This window comes from Ranitomeya imitator, chromosome 1 (genome assembly GCF_032444005.1).
Source record: "Ranitomeya imitator isolate aRanImi1 chromosome 1, aRanImi1.pri, whole genome shotgun sequence".
In the NCBI taxonomy this organism is placed as follows: Eukaryota; Metazoa; Chordata; class Amphibia; order Anura; family Dendrobatidae; genus Ranitomeya; species Ranitomeya imitator.
This window is the reverse complement of record NC_091282.1, coordinates 6,490,951-6,517,029: the sequence shown is the minus strand read 5'-3', so window position 1 is coordinate 6,517,029 and position 26,079 is coordinate 6,490,951. Positions and strand designations below refer to the sequence as shown.

Below are 26,079 nucleotides of genomic sequence, written 5' to 3'. Positions count from 1 at the left end.
ACCCCGCTTGGCTAAACCGCCTCGGTACAATGGGGATCCTAAATCTTGCCGAGGATTTTTAAACCAATGCCGTCTTCATTTTGAGCTTCTGCCCCAGCATTACCCAACGGATCGGTCCAAGGTTGCTTTCCTCATTTCCCATCTGGAGGGTGACGCCTTGGCATGGGTTAATCCACTCTGGGAGCGAGACGATCCCCTAGTCTCCCGGTTGTCAGAATTTTTGGAGACTTTCCGTCTGGTCTTTGACGAACCTGGACGTCTGGTCTCTACTACTGAGGCGCTGTTTTCTCTCCAGCAGGGATCGCTATCCGTAGGCCAGTACGCTATTCAGTTCCGCACCCTCTCCTCTGACTTGGGTTGGAACAATGAGGCTTTGGTAGGTGCTTTCTGGCGGGGCCTCTCTGGGCGCATAAAGGATGAGTTAGCTGGTCGGGACACCCCTACAGTGTTGGAGGAATTAATTTCTTTAGCTACCGGCATTGACCTTCGGTTCCAAGAACGCACCCGCGAGCGGAGATCTCTTCGTCCTTCTCCTGCCACCCGTAAGCCACTCAGCCCACAGCCTAGAGCTTCCTCTCAGGCGTCCACACCGGAACCTATGCAAGTGGACCGTCTTAAGATGTCTGAACAACGTCGTAAAGAGAGACGCACTCAGGGGTTATGTTTTTACTGCGGGAGTGCTGCTCATTTATTGCGTTCTTGCCCTGAACGTCCGGAAAACTCCTCCGCCTAGGTCAGGTAAGAGAGGCCTCCCTAGGTGTGTGTGATCCCTCTCAACCCCTTACTTTGTCCGTGCTGTTGCATATTGCGGGCAAGGGCATTTCTCTGGATGCGTATGTGGATTCGGGCGCTGCAGGGAATTTTATCAGGTTGGAAGAGGTTTTGAAATTCTCCGTTCCAGTCAAAACCTTAGAGGCTCCTGTGATTCTTGCATCTGTGGATGGTAAACCTTTACAGGAGACCATTACTCAAGTGACACTTGAGGTGGAACTTCAGGTTGGGGCTCTGCACAAGGAGAGAATTGCATTTTATGTTTTAGCGGGTCTGTCTCATCCTATGCTCTTAGGTCTTCCTTGGTTACGGAACCACGAGCCCATTTTAGATTGGCGCAATGGTAATATCTTGCGCTGGGGTGAGCTTTGTCGGGAACGTTGTCTGCTGCCGGTGCGTCCTGTGGGATCTTCCTCTAATTCTCCTACCTCTTCTTTTTCTGCCTTACCCTCTGTCTACAGCGCTTTTTCTGATGTCTTCAACAAGAAGGAGGCTGAGGAGCTTCCGCCTCACCGTCTCTATGATTGTCCCATAGATCTCGTGCCTGGAACTAATCCGCCCAGGGGCAGAATCTATCCTCTCTCTCCTGCTGAGACTCAAGGTATGTCTGAGTACATTCAAGAAAATCTTGCTAAAGGATTCATCCGCAAATCTTCTTCTCCGGCCGGAGCAGGGTTTTTTTTCGTTAAGAAGAAAGACGGTTCTCTCCGTCCCTGCATTGATTATCGAGGCCTAAACAACATCACGGTGAAGAACAAATATCCTCTGCCACTCATTCCGGAACTCTTCGACCGTCTTCGGGGTGCGCAAATTTTTACCAAACTAGATCTACGTGGCGCATACAATCTGGTTCGTATTCGTGCAGGTGATGAGTGGAAGACTGCTTTCAATACTCGTGACGGTCACTACGAATATTTAGTTATGCCGTTTGGTCTCTGCAACGCCCCCGCGGTTTTCCAGGAATTTGTAAACGATGTATTTCGGGATCTTCTCTACTCCTCAGTCGTAGTTTACCTTGACGACATTCTCATCTTTTCTCCGGATCTCTCCACTCACAGGCGAGATGTCCGTCGTGTTCTGCAAAGGCTAAGAGAGAATCATCTGTTCGCTAAGATTGAGAAGTGCGTCTTTGAACAATCTTCCCTTCCCTTCCTTGGATATATTGTCTCAAGATCTGGCTTAGAGATGGATCCAGAGAAGGTTTCTGCTGTCCTGAATTGGCCCCGTCCTCTTGGAACAAAAGCAATCCAACGTTTTCTTGGCTTTGCCAACTACTATAGACAATTTATTCCTCATTTTTCTTCTATGACCAAGCCAATCTCTGCTCTAGTTCACAAGGGAGTCAACTCCAGTCTTTGGACCCCTGAGGCTGAAGAGTCCTTTTTGTCTCTTAAACAAAGTTTCGCTACGGCCCCTGTGCTTCATCGTCCCGATGCTAATAGACTGTTTGTCCTTGAGGTCGACGCATCCTCTATTGGAGCTGGAGCTGTACTTCTGCAAAGATCCTCGTCCGGACGTTTGGTGACCTGTGGTTTTTTTTCTAAAACCTTTTCCGCTCCTGAGCGTAACTACTCTATAGGAGATAAAGAACTATTGGCCATCAAGCTAGCCTTGGAGGAATGGCGTTATCTCCTTGAAGGGTCCCTTCATCCATTCACCATTTACACAGACCACAAGAATCTGGCCTATATTCAGTCTGCTCAAAGACTAAATCCACGACAAGCCAGATGGTCTTTATTCTTCGGACGATTTGAATTTGAACTTCATTTCCGACCCGGAAATAAGAATGTCAAGGCAGATGCTCTTTCAAGATCCTTTCAGCCTCAAGACATTGAGGATTCTCCGGCTCACATCATTGATCCTGCGAAGATCGTCACTCTTGCTCCTCTAAGAGTGTTCTCAACTCCTCCTGGCAAGACTCTTGTGGCTAATCAAGACAAGGAGAGAGTTTTATGTTGGGGTCACTCCTCCAAAATTGCAGGACATGTAGGAGTCAAGAAGACACTTTCTCTGATCTCTCGGCACTACTGGTGGTCATCTCTCCGACAAGACGTCACCAAGTTCATCGCTTCTTGTCCTTCTTGTGCAAAAAATAAAGTCCCTAGGCAACTTCCTTCCGGTCTCCTGCATCCTCTGCCTGTGCCTTCCATTCCTTGGAGTCATATAGCTATGGACTTCATCACTGATCTACCTTGTTCCTCGAATTGCTCTGTCATCTTGGTTGTTGTAGATCGGTTCTCTAAGATGGCTCATTTCATCGCTTTACCTGGTCTGCCTTCCGCTCCTGAGTTGGCAAAGATCTTTTTACACCAAATCTTCCGTCTTCATGGTTTTCCACATCATATCGTCTCAGACCGTGAAGTACAATTTACCTCACGTTTTTGGAGAGCTCTCTGCAGTCTATTGAAGGTTAACTTGGACTTTTCTTCCGCCTATCATCCTCAGTCCAACGGACAAGTGGAGCGAGTTAATCAAGTTCTGACTACATATCTGCGACATTTCTCCAATGCTCACCAAGATGACTGGGTCTCTCTTCTCCCCTGGGCCGAATTCTCATATAACAATCTTCCCAGCGAGTCTTCCTCCAAAACTCCTTTTTTTGTAGTCTATGGTCAACATCCGAACGTTCCTCTTCCTGTTTCTCTTTCCTCGGGGGTACCGGCAGCGGATTTCTTGTCCCGGGAATTCTCTACAATTTGGAATGAGACCAAGGTGGCTCTTGAGAGAGCTAGCCTTAATATGAAAAAGTTTGCTGACAAGAGGCGTTTGGATGCTCCGCCATATTCTCCGGGTGATAAAGTTTGGCTTTTCTCTCGCTATATCAAGCTTAAAATTCCCTCTTGCAAACTGGGTCCCCGCTATATTGGTCCTTTTCCCATCTTGAGTCGCATTAATGATGTCTCTTATAAGTTGAAGCTACCTGCCTCTTTGCGCATTCCCAACGCCTTCCATGTGTCTCTTCTCAAACCTGCAGTCTTTAATCGCTTTCACTCCGCTACCTCTCCCTCTCCTCAGCTCTGTACTTCTGATGGAGTCTTTAATGTTAAAGATATTCTTGCCAAAAAGGTAGTTAGGGGTAAGACTTATTTTTTGATTGATTGGGAGGGATTTGGTCCTGAGGAGAGGTCCTGGGAACCTCGAGAGAACATCAATGCTCCTCTCATCATGAAAAGATTCCTTTCTAGCCTTAAAAAGAGGGGGACTAAGGAGGGGGGTACTGTTACGATCGCTGCGCATACTTACCCGGCTTCTCACATCCCTCGGCGCACTCGCTCTCCTGTCCAGCGCCGCTCTGCTTCCTCCTTCGCCGGCTCTCGGCGTCCAGTCTCCCTGCGCATGCGCAGTCGCGTCTCCTCCGCCGCTGAGCCCTCTGGGAGGTCGCGACCCGGTGGCTCCGCCCCAACATGGCGGCGCCCATCGGGTATTTCTTCCTGGCGTCTCCCTAGGTAAGACGCCTTTGCTTTGTAGGTGCACTGTCTGCCGTCAGTGTCCCTATGTCCTAGGCTCCCTTTCGCCATTCCTGTTTCCCTGCTCAGTCTTCGCTTTGTTTCAGTGTTTTGTCCAGCCAAGTTCCGTGTTCCTGCTGTGTCCTACCAAGTTCCGTGTTCCTGCCGTCTACTGCCAAGTTCCGTGTTCCTGCTGTGTTCCACCAAGTTCCGTGTTCCTGCTGTGTTCCACCAAGTTCCGTGTTCCTGCCGTCTACTGCCAAGTTCCGTGTTCCTGCTGTGTTCCACCAAGTTCCGTGTTCCTGCTGTGTTCCACCAAGTTCCGTGTTCCTGCCGTCTACTGCCAAGTTCCGTGTTCCTGCTGTGTTCCACCAAGTTCCGTGTTTCTGCCGTCTCCTGCCAAGTTCCGTGTTCCTGCCGTCACCTGCCAAGTTCCGTGTTCCTGCCGTCTCCTGCCAAGTCCTGTGGTCCAGCCTTGCCCGTCATCGCCTGTGTTCCTGTCTTTATCAGTTAAGTCCTGTTTTCCTATTATTCCCCGTCATTCTAATAGCTCTGTAGTCTCTATCTTGGGTCGTCCCTTTGGCTCTAGCTGTTGTGTCTCCATTCCCCCGAGGTCCTGCTCCTAACGCTCCCTGTATAGGGGGTGACTCCATCTGGTCCGCTCGACCCCGGGGGCTCTAGAGTCACGACCCAGAGGGTCCACTCTTAGATTTCAGTTCGAATCCCTACATCCGTATAGGATTTCTGAGGTTCTTAATCCTGTGTCTTTTCGTTTGACCCTTCCAGCTTCTTTTTCCATCCATAATGTATTCCATAGGACATTGTTGCGGAGATACGTGGCACCTGTGGTTCCATCCGTTGATCCTCCTGCCCCGGTTTTGGTTGAGGGGGAGTTGGAGTATATAGTGGAGAAGATTTTGGATTCTCGTATTTTGAGACGGAAACTCCAGTACCTGGTTAAGTGGAAGGGTTATGGTCAGGAAGATAATTCCTGGGTCTTTGCCTCTGATGTTCATGCTGCCGATCTGGTTCGTGCCTTTCGTTTGGCTCGTCCTGGGGGCTCTGGTGAGGGTTCGGTGACCCCTCCTCAAGGGGGGGTACTGTTGTGAATTCTGTGGTCAAGCTCCCTCCTGTGGTCATGAGTGGTACTTCGGCTGTTTCTGTCTATGAGCTTCCTCTGGTGGATGTGAGTGGGGCTGCGGCTTCTGAGGTTCCTTCCTCAGGTGACGAGGTTAAGTCGTTAGGTGCTGCTCTATTTAACTCCACCTAGTTCTTTGTTCCTTGCCTCCAGTCAATGTTCCAGTATTAGTCTTGCTCTCTCCTGGATCGTCCTTGTGGCCTGCCTTCACTGCATAAGCTAAGTTCTGCTTGTGTTTCTTGGTTTGCTATTTTTTCTGTCCAGCTTGCTATTTTGGTTTGTCTTGCTTGCTGGAAGCTCTGGGACGCAGAGGAAGCACCTCCGTACCGTTAGTCAGTGCGGAGGGTCTTTTTGCGCCCTCTGCGTGGTTGTTTGTAGGTTTTTGTGTTGACCGCAAAGCTATCTTTCCTATCCTCGGTCTATTCAGTAAGTCGGGCCTCACTTTGCTAAAATTTATTTCATCTCTGTGTTTGTATTTTCATCTTTACTCACAGTCATTATATGTGGGGGGCTGCCTTTTCCTTTGGGGAATTTCTCTGAGGCAAGGTAGGCTTATTTTTCTATCTTCAGGGCTAGCTAGTTTCTCAGGCTGTGCCCGAGGCGCCTAGGTCTGGTCAGGAGCGCTCCACGGCTACCTCTAGTGTGGTGTGATAGGATTAGGGATTGCGGTCAGCAGAGTTCCCACGTCTCAGAGCTCGTCCTATGTTATTAGTAACTATCAGGTCACTTGGTGTGCTCTTAACCACCAGGTCCATTGTGTTTCTAAATCACCAGTTCATAACAGACCACCTGACGTTGGTGGAACTCGGATACCCTGAAGGAGGCACCTAAACCAAAGGCTGTGCCCGGAACCAGCTGACGGTGCTGGAACCAGGGGGACCTAGTCAAGATTGTGTTGCCAAGAACCAGCTAACGGTGCTGGAACTCAGGCAGCAGAAGGTCCACAGTAAAAGAAAAAATAGGTAGGCCGCGATCCAGCTGCAGTTACCGAAAACCAACAGTCCTACAGGGGAAGCTTGTCCTATTGGCACTACAGAACCAGCCTTGATTGCCACTTTGCGCAGCCCACATAGGAAGCCCCAAAACTGCAGGCACCATGTAGTTGGCTAACCCGACCGTAACACGACAGGACAACGTTTTGGAGTGTAATTGACCTTGACATTACCCGGAACCAGCTGACGGTGCTGGAACCAGGCTGGGCAGGAGGGATTACCCGTGCCAAAGACACTGCCGAGAACCAGCTGACGGTGCTGGAACCCGGTTACTAAGCAGAAGGTACCTGTGCCACAAAGCACTACCAAGGACCACCTGACGATGGTGGAACTCGGATACCCAGAAGGAGGCACCTAAAACAAAGGCTCTGCCTGGAACCAGCTGACGGTGCTGGAACCAGGGGGACCTAGATACGATTGTGTTGCCAGGAACCAGCTAACGGTGCTGGAACTCAGGCGGCAGAAGGTCCATAGGAAAAGAAAAAATAGTTAGGCCGCGATCCAGCCACAGTTACCGAAAACCAACGGTCCTACAGGGGGAGCTTGTCCTATTGGCACTACAGAACCAGCCTTGATTGCCACTTCCCGCAGCCCACATAGGAAGCCCCAAAACTGCAGGCACCATAGAGTCGGCTAACGCGACCGCAACACGACAGGACAACGTTTTCTAGGATAAGTGACCTTGACAGACCCGGAAACAGCTGGCGTGCTGGAACCAGGCTGGGCAGGTGGGAGTACCCGTGCCAAAGACACTTCTGAGCAGCAACTGGCAGTGTTGGAGCCCAGGGAATACATGACAGAGTCTAGGCTGAGGCCTAATTGGAGCAAGTTGAAAGGGAAGCTTTAACCCCCCCCCCCAGACGTTAGCAACTTAAAAAGCAACCTTGTACAGCACTAACACCGCACAAGGAAAAGGTGGCTCTTTTAGTTATGCTCCTTGCACATGCAGAACTAAACACTTATAAAAACGTGTCCCCTGATACCAAGAAACCATCCCGGAGGTGGGACTTTCCTTTGTAATGAGACGCAGCACAGCCGGCATTCAGGCCCCCTTAGCGCCGGGCACCGCCTCCTCAGTGTTGTTTGAATCTGTCACGGAGCCCGCACTGTTATGTTAAACCTTGGCCATGCGGTGTAAGCGCTGCCCATCTTCTGACATCATTTGGTGTCAGGCTGACTGCGCCTGTGCGGGCGCGCTGCCAGAGATCACGCCCCGCAGTGTCTTCTGATTTAGTCACACTCTGGGTCTGGAATTCATGGCCATGCGCAGTGCATATCTTCACCTCTCACTCCTCTCCATCTGCCCTCTTATGAGTGTGCTGCGTCAGCTGATCCATAATCACATGCCACGGCCATGACGCCGCACAGTCTGAGGAAGGCGGAAGCAGATGAGTAGGAGGTGAAGATATGCACTGGGCATGCCCATGAATCCCAGGCCCACAGTGTGACAAAATCAGAAGACACTGCGGGGTGGTGAAGCCTGTACTGGAGGCAGGTAAATGTCTGTTATTGTGCCAGCGTGGCTTTTGCTGGATACTTTACCGACTACACAGCAGGGGAACAGCTGGCGTTGCTGAATCCCACTGACACGTGAGCGAGTGTTTTTTTTCTGTGCAGCCAGCACTTCCGGGCGACAACTGACAGTGTTGAAACCCAGGGAATCCAGGAGGAGCAGAGTGTAGGCCGAAGCCTGCACTTGAGGCAGGTAAATGTCTGTTATTGTGCCAGCGTGGCTTTAGCTGGACACGTTGCTGACTACACAGCAGGGGAACAGCTGGCGTTGCTCAACCCCACTGACACGTGAGCAAGTGTTTTTTTCTGTGCAGCCAGCACTTCCGGGCGACAACTGACAGTGTTGAAACCCAGGGAATCCAGGAGGAGCAGAGTGTAGGCCGAAGCCTGCACTGGAGGCAGGTAAATGTCTGTTATTGTGCCAGCGTGGCTTTTGCTGGACACGATGCCGACTACACAGCAGGGGAACAGCTGGCGTTGCTGAACCCCACTGACACGTGAGCGAGTATTTTTTTTCTGTGCAGCCACCACTTCCGGGCAACAACTGACAGTGTTGAAACCCAGGGAATCCAGGAGGAGCAGAGTGTAGGCCGAAGCCTGCACTGGAGGCAGGTAAATGTCTGTTATTGTGCCAGCGTGGCTTTTGCTGGACACGATGCCGACTACACAGCAGGGGAACAGCTGGCTTTACTGAACCCCACTGACACATGAGCTAGTGTTTTTTTTCTGTGCAGCCAGCACTTCCGGGCAACAACTGACAGTGTTGAAGCCCAGGGACAGCAGGAGGAGCAGATAGGAGGTTTTGCCAGATACACAGCTGGGAATCAGCTGACGTTACTGAAACCCAATAACAGAGGAGCGACTGTTGACTGTGCGGACAGCACTTCCAGGCACCAACTGGCGGTGTTAGAGCCCAGGGACAGCAGGAGGAGCAGATATGAGGTATTGCCACACACACAGCTGGGGAACAGCTGACGTTACTGAACCCCAATAACAGAGGAGCGACTGTTGACTGTGCGGACAGCACTTCCGGGCACCAACTGGCGGTGTTAGAGCCCAGGGACAGCAGGAGGAGCAGATATGAGGTTTTACCACACACACAGCTGGGGAACAGCTGACGTTACTGAACCCCAATAACAGAGGAACGACTGTTTATTGTGCGGACAGCACTTCCAGGCACCAACTGGCGGTGTTAGAGCCCAGGGACAGCAGGAGGAGCAGATAGGAGGTTTTGCCAGATACACAGCTGGGAATCAGCTGACGTTACTGAAACCCAATAACACGGAAGCAAGTGTTTACTGTGCAGCCAGCACTTCCAGGCATCCAACTGGCGGTGTTAGAGCCCAGGGACAGCAGGAGGAGCAGATATGAGGTATTGCCACACACACAGCTGGGGAACAGCTGACGTTACTGAACCCCAATAACAGAGGAGCGACTGTTGACTGTGCGGACAGCACTTCCAGGCACCAACTGGCTGTGTTAGAGCCCAGGGACAGCAGGAGGAGCAGATAGGAGGTTTTGCCAGATACACAGCTGGGAATCAGCTGACGTTACTGAAACCCAATAACACGTCAGCAAGTGTTTACTGTGCAGCCAGCACCTCCAGGCATCCAACTGGCGGTGTTAGAGCCCAAGGACAGCAGGAGGAGCAGATATGAGGTATTGCCACACACACAGCTGGGCTACAGCTGACGTTACTGAACCCCAATAACAGAGGAGCGACTGTTGACTGTGCGGACAGCACTTCCAGGCACCAACTGGAGGTGTTAGAGCCCAGGGACAGCAAGAGCAGCAGAGTGTAGGTCGAGGCCTAATTGGATCAAGTTGAAAGTGAACCTTTAACCCCCCCCACGCGTTAGCAACTGAAAGAGCCAACTTGTGAAGCACTAATGGTGCACAAGGACAAGGTGGTTCTTTTAATTATGCTCCTTGCACACGGTGAACTAAACACTTATAAAATGTGTCCCCTGATACCGTCCCACAGGTGGTACTTTCCATCGTGATGAGACCAAGCACAGCCAGCATTCATACCCCCATGTCGCCGGGCACCGCCTCATCAGCGTTGCTTGAATCTGTCACGGAGCCCGCGCTGTTATGTTAAACCTTGGCCATGCGCAGTTAGCGCTGCCCGTCTTCTAACATCATTTGGTGTCATGCTAACTGTGCCTGTGCAGCCGCACCGCCCGAGAAACTGCCTCACAGTGTCTTCTGATTTAGTCCCACTGCAGGGCTGGGATTCCTGGGCATGCGCAGTGCATATGTTCGCCTCTCTCTACTCGCCATCCGCCTTCTTCAGAGTGAGTGGCGTCACGGCCGTGGCATGTGAATTGGGATCAGCTGACGCCACACTGTCTGTATAAGGCGGAGGGAGAAGAGTGAGAGGCGAAGATATGCACTGCGCATGCCCAGGAATCCCAGCCCCACAGTGTGACTAAATCAGAAGACACGGCGTGGCGTGATCTTTGGCAGCGCGGCCGCACAGGCACAGCCAGCATGACATCAAATGATGTCAGAAGATGGGCAGCGCTAACTGTGCATGCCCAAGGTTAAACATAACAGCGCAGGCTCCGGGACAGATGCAAACAACGCTGAGGAGGCGGCGCTTGGCACCATGGGGGTATGAATGCCGGCTGTGCTACGTCTCATTGCAAAGGAAAGTCCCACCTACGGGACGGTTTCACGGTATCAGGGGACACATATTTTATAAGTGTTAAGTGCAGTGTGTGCAAGAAGCATAACTAAAAGAGCCATCTGTTCCTTGTGCAGCATTACTGCTACACAAGGTGGCTCTTTCAGTTACAAACGCCTGGGGGGGGACAGGTTCCCTTTAATTGATGTTGTAGTGCCAGCGTGGCGGTCGCTGGACACGTTGCCGGATACACAGCAGGGGATCAGCGGACGTTACTGAAACCCAATAACACTGAGTCATGTGTTGTCTGTGCAACCGGCACTTCTGGGCAGCAACTGGCGGTGTTGGAGCCCAGGGATTAAAGTTCAGGTGGTTGAAACATCAACACAGCTGGAGACCTGGATACTGTTGGCAACCAATTATTTAATCAGTAAGAGGAGTGGCAAATTCCTGTCAGATCCAGGCCTTGTTCATTTTCAAGAAAGTAAGCCGGTCAACATTATCGGAGGATAGTCGCATGCGACGGTCTGTTAGTACACCACCTGCAGCACTAAAGACGTGTTCCGATAATACACTGGCAGCAGGGCAAGCCAGCACCTCCAATGCATACTGGCTAAGCTCTGGCCATGTATCCAGCTTAGAGACTCAAAACTTGAAGGGGGAAGAGCCGTCTGGGAGTACGCTGAGAGTGCAAGACATGTAGTCTGTCACCATCTGATGGAAACGTGGCCTCCTGCTGACTGGATCCGTCAGTGATGATGTAGACATTTGTGGCGGTCACACAAAACTTTGCCACTGTTGGAACAGACTGGTCTTGACTTGTGCTGAGCCACTGCTTCTGCTCCCTCTTTGTGCAGAGATTCCTCCACTGCCTCTATGCACAGAGCTGCTTTGTAAAGCAGTAGCAGGCGCAGCACTTCTCTCGATTGGACTGGAGAAGATGATGGACTGTACCAGTGTGTCTTGGTACAGCCACATTTTACGCTCCCGCTGCAACGGTGGTATTAGGGTTTGCAAATTGTCCCAGTAGCGCGGATCGAGGAGGGTGTACACCCAATAATCAGCCATGGTAAGAATGTGGACGATGCGGCGGTCGTTTCTCAGGCACTGCAGCATGAAATCAACCATGTGCTGCAGACTGCCAACTGGCCAAGAAACGCTGCCCCCTGCTTGAGGCGTGATGTCTGCCTGCTCTGCATCACCCCACCCTCGCTCTACATACTGACTACTGGAGATTTGTGTAACTCCCTCCTCTGGAAAGATGTCTTCCTCCTCCATTGACTCCTCCTCATCCTCCTCACAAAAGGTCCCCTGCCTAGTCCTTTGTGAGGAACCACATCGCGCAGACTGTCCAGAAGCCGATGGCATTTCTGACTCCTCATCCTCAACCTCTTCCACCACCTCATCCCTTAGCGCTTGCAGGGTTCTTTCAAGCAGGCAGATAAGGGGGACAGTCAGGCTGACTAGTGCATCATCTGCACTCGCCATCCGCGTGGATTCATCGAAGGCCCGCAAAACCTGGCAGATGTCCTTCATAGTGGCCCACTCAGTGGTTGTGAAGTCTGAACAGCGCACACTGCGACTTTTTTGCGCCTGATGCAGCTGGTACTCCATTACTGCTGGCTGCTGCTCACACAACCGCTCTAACATATGTAACGTGGAATTCCACCTTGTGGGGAGGTCACATATGATGCGATGTTCCGGAAGACTAAATCGGCGCTGCAGAGTTGCAATGCGCGATCTGGCCATGCTGGAACGCCGCAAGTGAGCACACTCAAGGCGGACCTTGTGCAGCAGTGCATCAAGATCCGGATAGTCCCTCAGAAAACTCTGCACAACCAAATTGAGCACATGTGCCAGACATGGGATGTGAGTCACGTTGCCAAGGCCCAGAGCTGCCACCAGATTTTGGCCATTGTCACACACTACCATGCCTGGCTGGAGATTCGCTGGCGCAAAACACACGTCGCTCTCAGAATTAATGGCATTCCAGAGCTCCTGCGCTGTGTGGCTTCGATTCCCCAAAGAAATTAATTTAAGTACGGCCTGTTGACGTTTGACCACAGCTGTGCTCATATCGGTTGTAACAGGTAAGCGTTCACAGGTCAAGGTGGAGGTAGACCGTGACGGCTCCTGCAGCGATGATTCTGAGGAACTGGAGTATGAGGAGGAGTCAATGTGCACAGACTGGATTCCTGCAATCCTTGGCGTTGGCAGTACACGTACAGCGCCACTCACCATGTCTGTACCCGGCTCCACAACATTGACCCAATGGGCAGTGAGGGAAAGGTATTGTCCCTGTCCATGGTGACTGGTCCACGCATCGGTGGTGAGGTGGACCTTGCTACTAACGGCTTTTAGTAGCGCATGTTTGATGTTTGCCTCCACATGCTTTTGCAGGGCAGGGACGGCTTGCCTGCTGAAATAAAAGCAGCTGGGCACATTGTATTGTGGGACTGCCAATGCCATCAAGCTACGGAAGCTGTCAGTCTCCACCAGCCTGAATGAGAGCATTTCAAGTGACAGAAGTTTTGCAATGCCTGCATTCAGAGCCTGTGCTCATGGGTGGTTTGCCGAGAATGGCCGCCTTTTCTCCCATACCTGTGCTACTGATGGCTGTAGACTGGGCAGGGAGTGTGAGGATGACTGGGAACGTGGTGCTGTGGGTGGAATTACACTGGGTCTTCCATGGCGATCCTGTGAGAATGCTGAACCAGCAGTGTGTGAGCTGGAGGAAGTGGCAACAACACGAGCTGAAGAGGTGGTAGGTGCCACTGTAAGTTGGTCTAGGTCTTCAGTGTGTTTGTGTAACTCCACCGCGTTCTTGGTCCGCACATGTTTCCACATGTTTGAGGTATTGAGGTTGCTGACATTTCTACCTCGTTTGATTTTCTGATGACACAGCTTGCATTTGACAAAGCAAATTTCATCTGCAACTGTGTCAAAAAAGGACCAGGCACTGCAAGTCTTGGGAGCGCCCACTTTGGCTTTTGGAAGAGGCATGCTCCTAATGGGTGCCGAAGTGGAGGCTACAGGCACCGCAGTCTTCCCCCTCCCTCTCTTGGCCATTCGGGGAATCTCTTCCTCAGAGCAGCTCCCACCACCTTCCTGTTCCTCACGCCATGATGGGTAGAGAACCTCATCATCTACGCTACCCTCTTCCACCAACTGCTTCTCCTGGGTAGTCTCGGCAGCACAGTACACACCAGAAACTGGCACCTGAGTCTCATTATCTGATGCGTACTGAGAAGTTGTAACCGGAGGCACTGTCCCACCTGCCTCTTCTGATTCAGAGAGACAAAGCTGTTGGGCATCACTGCATACAGCCTCTTCTTCTGATTCTCTAATGCTGCTTGGCTGGCCCCCTGTTTCCAAGCCAAGAAATTCAGAGAACAGAACTAGAGATGGCTCCTGTCCTGGGCTCTCTGACTGCCTGGGCAATTTGGCAGGTGGTGAAGAGACAGATGGTTGCTCTTCAGTGCTCTGTGCCTGAGAGGATGTGGCACTAATTGAAGTCGATGCGTTAGCTGCCATCCATCCGACAACGGCTTCAATTTGTTCATCCCACAGCAGCGGCGTACGGCAACCTCCAACAAAGCTGCGCATGAAGGTCTGCTCCCTGCTAAAACTGGGGGATGATGAGTCACCGGTGCCCGCAGCTGGTGCAGAATCCCCACGTCTTCTCCCTGCTCCACGCCCACGCCCACGTGCCTTACTCCCTGCCTTCTTCATCTTGATAGACTGAGTGATAAAGATAGGCAGAAAAGTACTAACGGCTTAGTGTGCTTATTCCTGAACAGCTGCTAACAGGTATAAGAAACACTTATTTTAGGGAGTGTGGACTAGACTTTATTATGCACTTATGTGGCCTGCACAACAGTAAAGTGGAGTGTTTGGTGAACTTTGGGTTTGTTTTGCAGAACAGACACTACAGAGTGAGCGCAGTACTCACACACAGACCATGCAGACAGCCGTGAACGGCGCTGCAAGGCCAAGAAAAGCTCCTCTATCTAATCCTATATAGTGTTTTTCCACAATCTAGCGGGATACGGATGGAAAGACACTAATAGGATATTATTGAAAAAATGTGCAGCTGGCTGCACTAATTGCAATTTAGGACAATGGATTCAGCAGTATGAGGCAGTGACGCACCCTGAGCTGAACACAACCGACTGTGGCTGCGGACAGACTACAGAGTGAGCTGCACTCACACAGACCGTGCAGTCAGCCGCAAACAGTGCTGCAAGGCCAAACAAAGCTCCTAATATAGGATAAATTTGAAAAAATGTGCAGCAGGCTGCACTAATTCCAAAAAAGGACAATGGATTTAGCAGGATGAGGCAGTGAAGCACCCTGAGCTGACCACAACCGGCTGTGGCTATGGACAGACAGCAGAGCGAGCTGCACTCACACACACAGACCTTGCAGACAGCTGTGAACAGCGCTGCAAGGCAAAAGCAAGGTGAACACACAGTGGTTGCTAAATTAGCCTGTATTAAGCACAATTAAGCAAATCACAATCTCTAAACTGGCCCTCAGTCAGAACACAGCGTCCTGTCCCTAACTGAATTCACAGCAGAGTGAGCACAAAATGGCGGCGGCGACTTTTATAGGGCGTCGTGACATAATTTCAGCAGCCAATCACAGCCTTGCCAGTAGTTACATGCCCACCATGCAGAACAGGATGTGCCCACACTTCAAATCATTCCTCATTGGCTGATTTTTAAAAAAAACGGGAGTTTGCATGATGGGAATTTCCGATTCCGGTTTCCGATATACTGAAAGTATCTGAACTCGGTATCGGAATTCCGATAACGCGAATATCGGCCAATACCCGATACTTGCGGTATCGGAATGCTCAACACTAATAACTACTCCTCTCATCTTAATAAGGAGGACATAGAGTTAAAAATACCCAAAAAATTAAACAAAATTTTTATTTAGTATTACATACACATATAATCAATGTTAATTACATGGGTCTCATTAAATACGTGAATGAATCCAAAAGTGTGTATAATGACCGAGGGAAAGATCGGTAAACAGAGAAAGGAACGATGAGCATCTGTAATCAGCCCAACAATATTAACCAAATAATGGTGTTTGCGATCAATAATGTGTGGCAGAATATAACTGCAAGTACTCTGTTTAAATCACAACACCATCACAATATCCTTAACTCAATATGCCCATCATCCCTACATTTATATAGATAAGTAAAGGCAATAATTATCCATAAGTGTAGACAATTCCAGTTCAGACCTCGGCCATAAACCCCGACGCGCGTTTCACGTGCAAATAGTCTCGCTTCCTCAGGGGGCCCCAAATCAAAAATATTTCCTGGATCCGCAAATTCCTCAACCAAGAATCTGCAAAAACTCCACTCCATGCCCACATCATCTCCCACCTTGACTTCTGCAACCTCCTGCTCTGTGTCCTCCCCTCTAACACTCTCGCACCCCTCCAATCTATTCTAAACCCTGCTGCCCGACTAATCCACCTGTCCCCCCGCTATTCCCTGGCCTCTCCCCTCTGTCAATCCCTTCACTGGCTCCCCATTACCCAGAGACTCCAGTAAAAAAACCCTAACCATGACGTACAAAGCCATCCACAACCTGTCTCCTCCATACATCTGTGACCTCGTCTCCCGGTACTTTCCTGCACGCAACCTCCGATCCTCACAAGATTTCCTACTCTACTCCTCTCTTATCTCCTCTTCCCACAATCGTATACAAGATTTCTCTCACGCATCACCCCTACTCTGGAACCCTCTACCCCAACACATCAGACTCTCGCCTACCATCGAAACCTTCAAAAAGAACCTGAAGACCCACCTCTTCCGACAAGCCTACAGCCTGCAGTAACCACCGATCGACCAAACCGCTGCATGACCAGCTCTACCCTCACCTACTGTATCCTCACCCATCCCTTGTAGATTATGAGCCCTCGCGGGCAGGGTCCTCTCTCCTCCTGTATTCTCACCCATCCCTTGTAGATTGTGAGCCCTCGCGGGCAGGGTCCTCTCTCCTCCTGTACTAGTTATGACTTGTATTGTTTAAGATTATTGTACTTGTTTTTATTCTGTATACCCCTCCTCACATGTAAAGCGCCATGGAATAAATGGCGCTATAACAATAATAATAATACAGTAACTCCGAGAGTCCTCAGGATTTTATATCCCACACTAATGGCAGGTATGTGAAGGAGCTTTCGTGATGAGTAAATCCCCACCTTTCTTATAGTAATCTGTTTTGCAGATTTAGAGAAATCAATAAATGAGATTGTAGCTAATAAGAAGCCGGTACAGTGGGCCAGTGCTGCACTTACAGATCTCCTGTGCTGTCACTATTCCCCACCCGCTGAAATATGAGGCAGGAGGCAGTGGGCGGAGAATAAGAGAGGGGAGGAGATCTGTAAGTGCAGCGCCCGCCCACTGCACCATTCACTTTGAATAAATTTGATTTGTGACAAATTTGACGCTCGGATGTCTTATTAATACCCAAGCCTCTAGAGGAAAATGGATGGTAACCGGTTGTAAATAGGCTGTTTAATGACACACTGCAGGATCAGACTTTTTAGTCAACTTATATTATGGAAATTGATCCCTTTTTGAGGCAGATGCCGGCATTGCTGGTGTTTATACACAGGCGGTGCAGATGGAAGAAGAAATGCCATCTTCACACATTCACACATGTATTCGCTCTTGTTATCAGCCCAACTGCACCTTGGACTTGACCTTATCTCACCAGCTAATGAACTTCCTTCAAACAGTAAGCAGTGTCCTCTTACTGGCACTTGCCCCTCCCACTATGGGCTAGTCCCAAACATTAACACTTACCCCAACGTCACTATCTAATTACAGTCAATTACCTTATCCTACCTATCTTGTGTCCAAAGCCCTATAGGTATTCTGCACTGTACACTACCAACATTATTCACTAACGTATATATTATGCATTACGATATCACACTGTATATCACAATACATTGCCAGTCACATTATATCACATAACTACTCAACATATTTACCACTGATATAGAAGGGTTAATGTTTTGCCTTTAATTGTCATTGGATCAGAACACAAACAGCTACAACACCATACTAGGTGATTCCATGGTGCATGTACAGCACCATGGAATCAATGGTGCTATATAAATAAATAATAATAATAATAATAATTGGTGTCCTCGGGGGCAGGAACGCGACAGTCCAGTCCACAGCCTGACATCAGTGGACCGGCAGATGGGGATTGGTTACTGCCTGGTGAGAGGAGTCCACAGTGGCTGATCGGCTCCAGAGGAGAGAGGACGTGAGCCGGATACTAGTGTGTGTGAGGGAAGAAGCAGAACAAGGGACGGCAACCACTACAATAATCACTTCTTCATTTGCCTTCTGCAAAGCCTCAGACATGTTACACGGAGCAGAAACTCTTCAGCCTTACCGGAATACCTCTGTCCTTCACTGACCGACCGCCGTCCTCTCCAGTGACCGCCCGACTCCAGCCTGACCAGCGCAGTATTTATTCTCCATGACTCAAGGTCTGGCCTACACAACGCCTCTGCAGCCCACCTTCACCTGCGCTGTCTCAGGGCCGACATGCGTATGTGACTGAAAGCCGGCAGTCTATTCTCTTCCGGTGGCTTTCAGTGCGGCGGCCGGACAGCATCGCAACCTTATTCACATGTAGATTACCCCTATATATGCAGGATAATAGCATTAGGAGTCATGATAGATTCCCTCTGTGTACCGGCAGCTGGGGACAGAACCTGCAGAATTATAAAGCATGTACATTATCGGCACTACGCCTGGTACCGTGAGACACATGGAGGACAGAGAACTAAACCCAATAGAACAATTAATAGTCCTCCCTGTGACCACACACTGTGCGAGCTGAGAACTCAATGACAGGCTTATCACCCCCTAAAGGTCCATCGTTACCGGGTACCGAAGACGATAGCCCACCGGGCTCACCAACAAAGAACATGCAGTCTCTTGGTGACAGTCTGCGGGTCCATGACTTTAGGCTGCGTTCACATGTCCAATAGCGATTAGTGACTGACTTGTGCAGTCACAGCTTTTTTGTCCTATTATATGCGAAAAGACTGATCCTTAAATACACTTGTATAACATGCAATCTGTTCCAAAAGCCTTCCTTTATATGATCAGGTTTCGATGGGCAATCATAATCAACCTAATGTCGCCCTTTTAGTAACTCCTCCACATAATGCAACTAGTCGCAATATCCATTATCCGTTAGCGTGGAGTGGCACACGCACAAGGACAGCGTCTTCCTTATTTATAAGGCAGCACACTGCGCTGCCAAAACATGCAAACATGAACATTGAACTGCATTACTGCACTAGAAATATGAAAAAATGAGAGCATTTAGCGCATAAATTGGCCAATTCATGTGTACCTGGTAGCCACATTAGGGCATCTCTCATATACCAGGACCTAGACTTTCCTTTCCTCACTGAGACCAGGACCATTACCCCTCCACAGAGAGAGAGATTTGAGTCTAAGAAGAGGATTCACAGTAGGTTCCCATTCAGATGAAGACGTTTATTCTCAGCGAGGAAAGGAAAGTTTCCATGTGTAGATGAGAATAATGATGATCCTCTACACTGCGACAGCCCTTCAGATATTCATAGACAGCTGTTAAATCTCCTCTTAGTCTTCTTTTTTGCAGCTAAACATTCCCAGATCCTTTACCCATTCCTTGTAGGACATACTTTACAATCCACTCACCATTCTGGTTGCTCTTTTCTAAACTTGCTCCAGTTTTTAATGTCTTTTTAAAAATGTGGTGCCCAGGACTGGACACAGTATTCCAGATGAGACCTAATCAAGGAGGAGTAGAGGGGGATAATTACTGCTCGTGATCTAGACTCTATGCTTCTCTTAATACATCCCAGAACTGTGTTTGCCTTTTTTGCTGCTGCATCACATTGTTGACTCATGTGCGGTCTGTGTTCTATTAGTGTACCTAAGTCTTTTTTGCACACGTTCTGTTGCTTAGCCCTATTCCTCATATTCTTTATATGCTTTTTCATTTTTCTTGCCCAGATTGTTGTGAATTCTGTGGCAGAGCTCCCTCCTGTGGTCACAAGTGGTACTTCGGCTGATTCTCTCTATGAGCTTCCGTTGGTGGAGGAGAGTGGTACTGCGGCTGCTGAGTTTCCTTCCTCAGGTGATGTGGTGAAGTCGTTAGGTGCTGCTCTATTTAACTCCACCTAGTGCTTTGATCCTGGCCTCCAGTCAATGTTCTAGTATAGGACTTGCTTCCTCCTGGATCGTTCCTGTGGCCTGCTGCTCTGCATAGCTAAGTTCCGCTTTTGTTATTTTTGTTTGCTGTTTTTTTTCTGTCCAGCTTGCTTGTTTTTTCTTGCTTGCTGGTAGCTCTGGGACGCAGAGGGTGTACCTCCGTGCCGTTAGTCGGTACGGAGGGTCTTTTTGCCCCCTTTGCATGGTTATTTGTAGGGTTTTGTGTTGACCGCAAAGTTACCTTTCCTATCCTCGCTCTGTTCAGAAAGTCGGGCCTCACTTTGCTAAATCTATTTCATCTCTACGTTTGTCTTTTCATCTTAACTCACAGTCATTATATGTTGGGGCTGCCTTTTCCTTTGGGGTATTTCTCTGAGGCAAGGTAGGCTTATTTTCTATCTTCAGGCTAGCTAGTTTCTCAGGCTGTGCCGAGTTGCATAGGGAGCGTTAGGCGCAATCCACGGCTGCTTCTAGTGTGGTTGGAGAGGATTAGGGATTGCGGTCAGCAGAGTTCCCACGTCTCAGAGCTCGTTCTATGTTTTTGGGTTACTGTCAGGTCACTGTATGTGCTCTGACCTCTATGTCCATTGTGGTACTGAATTACCTGATCATAACACCAGATGTAGGACTTTGCATTTCCATCTCTGAGACCGATTCTATTAGTTGCTGCCCACAGTTCCAGTTTGTTTAAATCTTGTTTAATCCTCTCTCTCTGTTCTCTAGTATTAGCTATCCCTCCTAGCTTTGTGTCGTCAGCGAATTTCATCAGTTCATCCTCAATTCCTTCATCTAAATCATTTTAAAAGATTTTTAACAACATTGGGGCCAGGACAGAGCCCTGTGGTACTTCACTTGAGACATTCCTTCAACTGGATGTGCAGCCATTTATGACCACTCTTTGGGTACAATCACTGAGCCAGTTATAAATCCACCTAACCATAGCCTTGTCAGTCTCATACTTGGTAATTTTTTCAATAAGAATAGTACGAGATGCTTTATCAACTGCATTGCTGAATTTGAGATACACTATATCTACCACATTTCCCTGATTCACCCAGTCAGTGATTCCATCTTAGCAGGAAATTAGATTAGTCTGGCATGACTTGTTTGCTACAAACCCATGCTGGCTCTGGTTAATTACTGCATTCTTATCTAAGTACTTACATACATGCTGTTTTATAATTTGTTCAAAGATCTTTCCTAGTATAGAGGTAAGGCTCACTGGCCTGTGATTTCCTGGCTCCGTCTTCTTCCTTTTTTCTGAGGCTTCTTCTGTTCTCCAAAAAGTTTCAAAGATTATGGAAAGCAGTTCAATAATTTTGTCTGCTAACTCTTTCAGTACCTTAGAACATAATTCATCTGGACCGGGATATGTAAATTCATGTAAATTAGCTAAGTGTCACCTCACCATCTCTCTGTTTATGGATAGTGTGTATTCTTTTATTCCATCACCGTGAAGATCAGTTGATGTTACTTTCGCTTTCTTAGAGAACACAGATGTAAAATAGGAATGTAAAAGTTCGGCATCTCAACAACAATTCTGACCACTTCATCATTTTCATCCTGTAAAAATCCTAGAGCATCTTTTTCTTTTCTTTTGCTTTTGACATACCCCCAAAATCCTTTCTTATTACTTTTGACATCTCTTGCATTATCAGCTTTAGATAATCTGATGCCCTGTGTTTCTTTTACGTCTACTTAAAACTCAATATTGCAGGCTTATACGAATAAAAGTCTGTGTTTTCTTGACCAACGCATAAATTCAAAAGTCAATATATAGATAGCAGTCTATTCCTCCTAGCTGGCTGAAAATAGACATTTGGTTAATTAAGGAAAGGAAGGAAAACAGAGAACCCAGAGGAAACCCACGCAATCTCCGGGAGAATATACAAACTCCTTGCAGATGTTGTCCTTGGTGGGATTTGAACCTAGGACCACAAAGCAACAGTGCTAACCACTGACCTACCATGCCATTTATGTTTTATGGAGGGGTCAGCAGTGACACCAGGGTACAGCAGTCTCATGTTGGGGTCTCTGCTGCACAGCAAACTGGACATTTTTGTTGGACCATCAGCAGAGAATGTGCAGTCATATATGCTGAGCTGAGTTATACTGAAAATTATAAGTCTGTCTTTGAATGGTGGTGGAGATGCAACAAGAGTCATGGTCCTGACAGAGACCAATACCTGAATATGTTCCATTCATGTAAGACTACACCCAAAGTGTTCAAACTAAGGCGCAGAATAGTGAAATCCCATCATAGACAGTGGCCTCCATTACTGCAGAATGTGCACCAGAGCCTTGGATGAGGGCGGTTACTTTGTCCCCATGTTATGTCATCCCTCCCGTTATTGGCATATTCCATGGGACATGATTTTTCCATCTTTTTCTGGTTTGAGTTCTGTACTTGAAATGTAAATGTTAAAGTGAACCTGACAGCTGAAACGCTGCACGATCTGTGGGCAGTATGTATCCGGCACTGGCTACACGATTCGAGGGTGGCATGTATCAGGTACTGCGCAGTGGTTAGCACAGCAGCCTTGCAGCGCTGGGGTCCTGGGTTCTAATCCCACCCAGGACAACATCTGCAAAGAGTTTGTATGTTCTCTCCGTGTTTGCGTGGGTTTCCTCCGGGCACTCCGGTTTCCTCCCACATTCCAAAGACATACTGATAGGGATTCTAGATTGTGAGCCCCATCGGGGACAGTGGTGATAATGTGTGCAAAACTGTAAAGCGCTGCGGAATATGTTAGCGCTATATAAAAATAAAGATTATTATTATTTATTACTAGGTGCCCGATTCGTGGGCAGCATATATCCGACACTGGCTGCACGATCAGTGGGCGGCATGTATCAGGTACTGGCTGCACGATCTGTAGGCAGCATGTATCTAGCATCGGCTGTATGATGCGTGGGCGTAACATATCCGGCATTGGCTACACGATCCATGGGTGGCATGTATCAGGCACCAACTGCATGATCCATGGGCAGCATGAATCAGGCATCAGTTGCACAATCTGTGGGCTGCATATATCTGGCACCAGCTGCACGATCCGTTGGCGGCATGTGTCAGGCACCGGCTGCATGATCCATGAGCATTATGTATCAGGCACTGGCTGCACGATCCTGGGACAGCATGCATCAGGCACCAGCTGCAAGATCCGTGAGCGGCATATATCTGGCACTGGCTGCATAATCTGAGGGTGGCATATATCAGGCACTGGCTGAGGGTGGCATGTATTCCACACCAGCTGAACGATCAGTGGGTGGCATGTGTCAGGCACCGGCTGTACGATCCGTGAGCAGCATGTATCAGGCACTGGCTGCACGATCCCTGGGCAGCATGCATCCAGTGTGGAAACACAGGGGTCAGTGGGTGCCCCGGTCCACTAGCTGGAACCACATGGACCAGGGATCATCCCACCAAACACCCGTTCTCCTTTTAACATGGGCATAGCGATACTCAGACAACAAAGGGTGAGGGTAAAACAGTGTGTCAATACTTTATTGAACCACAAAACAGGCAGATAACACATAGAACAGACCAAGCACAGTACTCAAAGATGGTGCACATTACAGTCTCACCCTTCCGCTGACTCGTCAGGATAATGGCAGCTGTTACTTCACAGCACCCATGGTCAGCTACCCCACCTGTGGCACGCACACAGACAGGAGGTAACGACAAGCTTAGAAAGATAAAAGTCCCTTGAGGTACAAGGCCAGCTGACCTGAGGGTCACACCCTGGCTTCTCCAAATATCTCCATGGAGCCAGGTGACGGCGGGTCCCAATCCTGGCTTTCTCCAAATGTATCCATGGTTCAGCATTGGTTAATTGTAGCAGATCTGTATTCTTGCAATCGGAGCCGAAAACCAATATATTGTTTCCTGTAGAATGATAGATCCATATCCCTCATGATGGAGCCATGATGATTTGGCAGCAGACCTATAGGGTCCCCAAGATGTTTGGATGTCTTGGCAGAATCTGTCTGTCTCTATGTCTGTCAGTCTCTCTGTACAGAGACATGTATCCTATTTTTAGATTTACCTAGCGTCCTTCAGTCTAGCATCACAGATAAGGTGAAGAATGGTGATGACCAAGTCACCTTGTTTGATTATGTAATCTATTTTCATAGATTTTCCTCCTCTGTTTTAAAAATCAACAAACGATCTGGCCTGAACAATGCATAATTAGCATGTCAACAAACATCACTAGTCATCAAGGAAGAGAGCATACTGTTATATTATATATCAGCTTACAGGTTAATATTACAGGCTTACATAAACAAAAATCTGTTTTCTTGACTAGCCAGAAATAAATGCTTACATTCAAAGGCCAGCATACAGATAAGTCTATTCTTCTTGGTTTGCTGAAAAGAGACATCTGGTTAATTAAGATACAATGCTGTGTCTCCACATCCGGCATCGGTGCTATGATCCATGGGCAGCATTTATCAGACACCGGTGGTACGATCCATGGGCAGCCGGTATCCAGCACTGGCTGCACAATCCACAGGCAGCATGTATCAGACACCAGTGGTATGATCCTTGTGCGGCATTTGCCAGGCACTGGCTGTACGATCAAAGCCCGATATGTTTGAAACATATTTTAACAGCCACCTGGGACCGAGCCACACGGGAGACTAGTTGGACAGGGGGGTCCTCAGGGGCTTTTCACTACCCGCTGAACTTTAGTGATGGGTCTCTCCCTGCGTGTGCATATAGAGAGCAGTGTCCCCCCAAGGGAGCATGGGAGAGAAGCTGCTGGAGACCAGTCAGACTGAATGTTTTTCCCTGAAACTTCATAGCATTAAAGTCAGACATACTTGGCTGAGATCATACAGCCAGTGCCTGAAACCGTGGAATGGGAAGCATGCAACTGTGAGATTTCCTTTAAAATGTGTTCTAGCTGAGTGGTGCATGGCATTTTACCATAGAGCAGAACACCGCTTAATAAAGTACCACGCCACAGTCCTTATTCCTGGCTCTGATGAGTTGTCTGTCGAGTATCAAGGGTAAGATGATGAAATTCTTCTACTGAAGTCACTAACAAATATTCAGAAGCGTGAGGCACCAGAGGGGGCACATACTTATTTATATCATGGTAATAATGAATGATGCCATTCTCTTGTTTCGCAGACTCGTTCTCTTCATGTCCTGATCCCTGGATTCTTATTTCTAACAAGTGTTATCTCTTCTCTGAAAATCTGAAGAACCAGAGAGACAGCGAGGATGACTGCGAGAGGCAGAAGGCCAAACTGGCAATGGTGAAGAACGGAACGATACTGGTCAGTGATGGAGCATGAGCTGAGAACTGAGGACATAGAGGACAATGAATATGGGGGAGAGTAGACGAGGAGGACAGTGAATATGGGGGAGAGAAGACGAGGAGGACAGTGAATATGGGGGAGAGAAGACGAGGAGGACAGTGAATATGGTGGAGAGTAGACAAGGAGGACAGTGAATATGGGGAAGAGTAAACGAGGAGGACAGTGAATATGGGGGAGAGTAGACGAGGAGGACAGTGAATATGGGGGAGAGAAGACGAGGAGGACAGTGAATATGGGGGAGAGTAGACGAGGAGGACAGTGAATATGGGGGAGAGTAGATGAGGAGGACAGTGAATATGGGGGAGAGTAGAAGAGGAGGACAGTGAATATGGGGGAGAGTAGATGAGGAGGACAGTGAATATGGGGGAGAGTAGACGAGGAGGACAGTGAATATGGGGGAGAGTAAATGAGGACAGTGAATATGGGGGAGAGTAGATGAGGAGGACAGTGAATATGGGGGAGAGTAGAAGAGGAGGACAGTGAATATGGGGGAGAGTAGATGAGGAGGACAGTGAATATGGTGGAGAGTAGACGAGGAGGACAGTGAATATGGGGAGAGTAGATGAGGAGGACAGTGAATATGGGGGAGAGTAGAAGAGGAGGACAGTGAATATGGGGGAGAGTAGATGAGGAGGACAATGAATATGGGGGAGAGTAGACGAGGAGGACAGTGAATATGGGGGAGAGTAAATGAGGACAGTGAATATGGGGGAGAGTAGATGAGGAGGACAGTGAATATGGGGGAGAGTAGACGAGGATAGTGAATATGGGGGAGAGAAGACGAGGAGGACAGTGAATATGGGGGAGAGTAGATGAGGAGGACAGTGAATATGGGGGAGAGAAGACGAGGAGGACAGTGAATATGGTGGAGAGTAGACGAGGAGGACAGTGAATATGGGGGAGAGTAGATGAGGAGGACAGTGAATATGGAGGACAGTAGAAGAGGAGGACAGTGAATATGGGGGAGAGGAGATGAGGAGGACAGTGAATATGGGGGA

General features: G+C 48.8%; 1 protein-coding gene across 1 annotated transcript in view; it reads left to right on the top strand.

The window, feature by feature from the left end:
• The window catches only part of LOC138657566 (killer cell lectin-like receptor subfamily G member 1), a 179,703-nt gene that overhangs the window by 116,421 nt on the left and 37,203 nt on the right, over positions 1-26,079 (top strand). Inside the window, exon 7 of the mRNA XM_069745329.1 lies at positions 24,891-25,039. Within this exon, the coding sequence (XP_069601430.1) occupies positions 24,891-25,039 (149 nt within the window). The remainder of the gene's footprint in view (positions 1-24,890; positions 25,040-26,079) is intronic.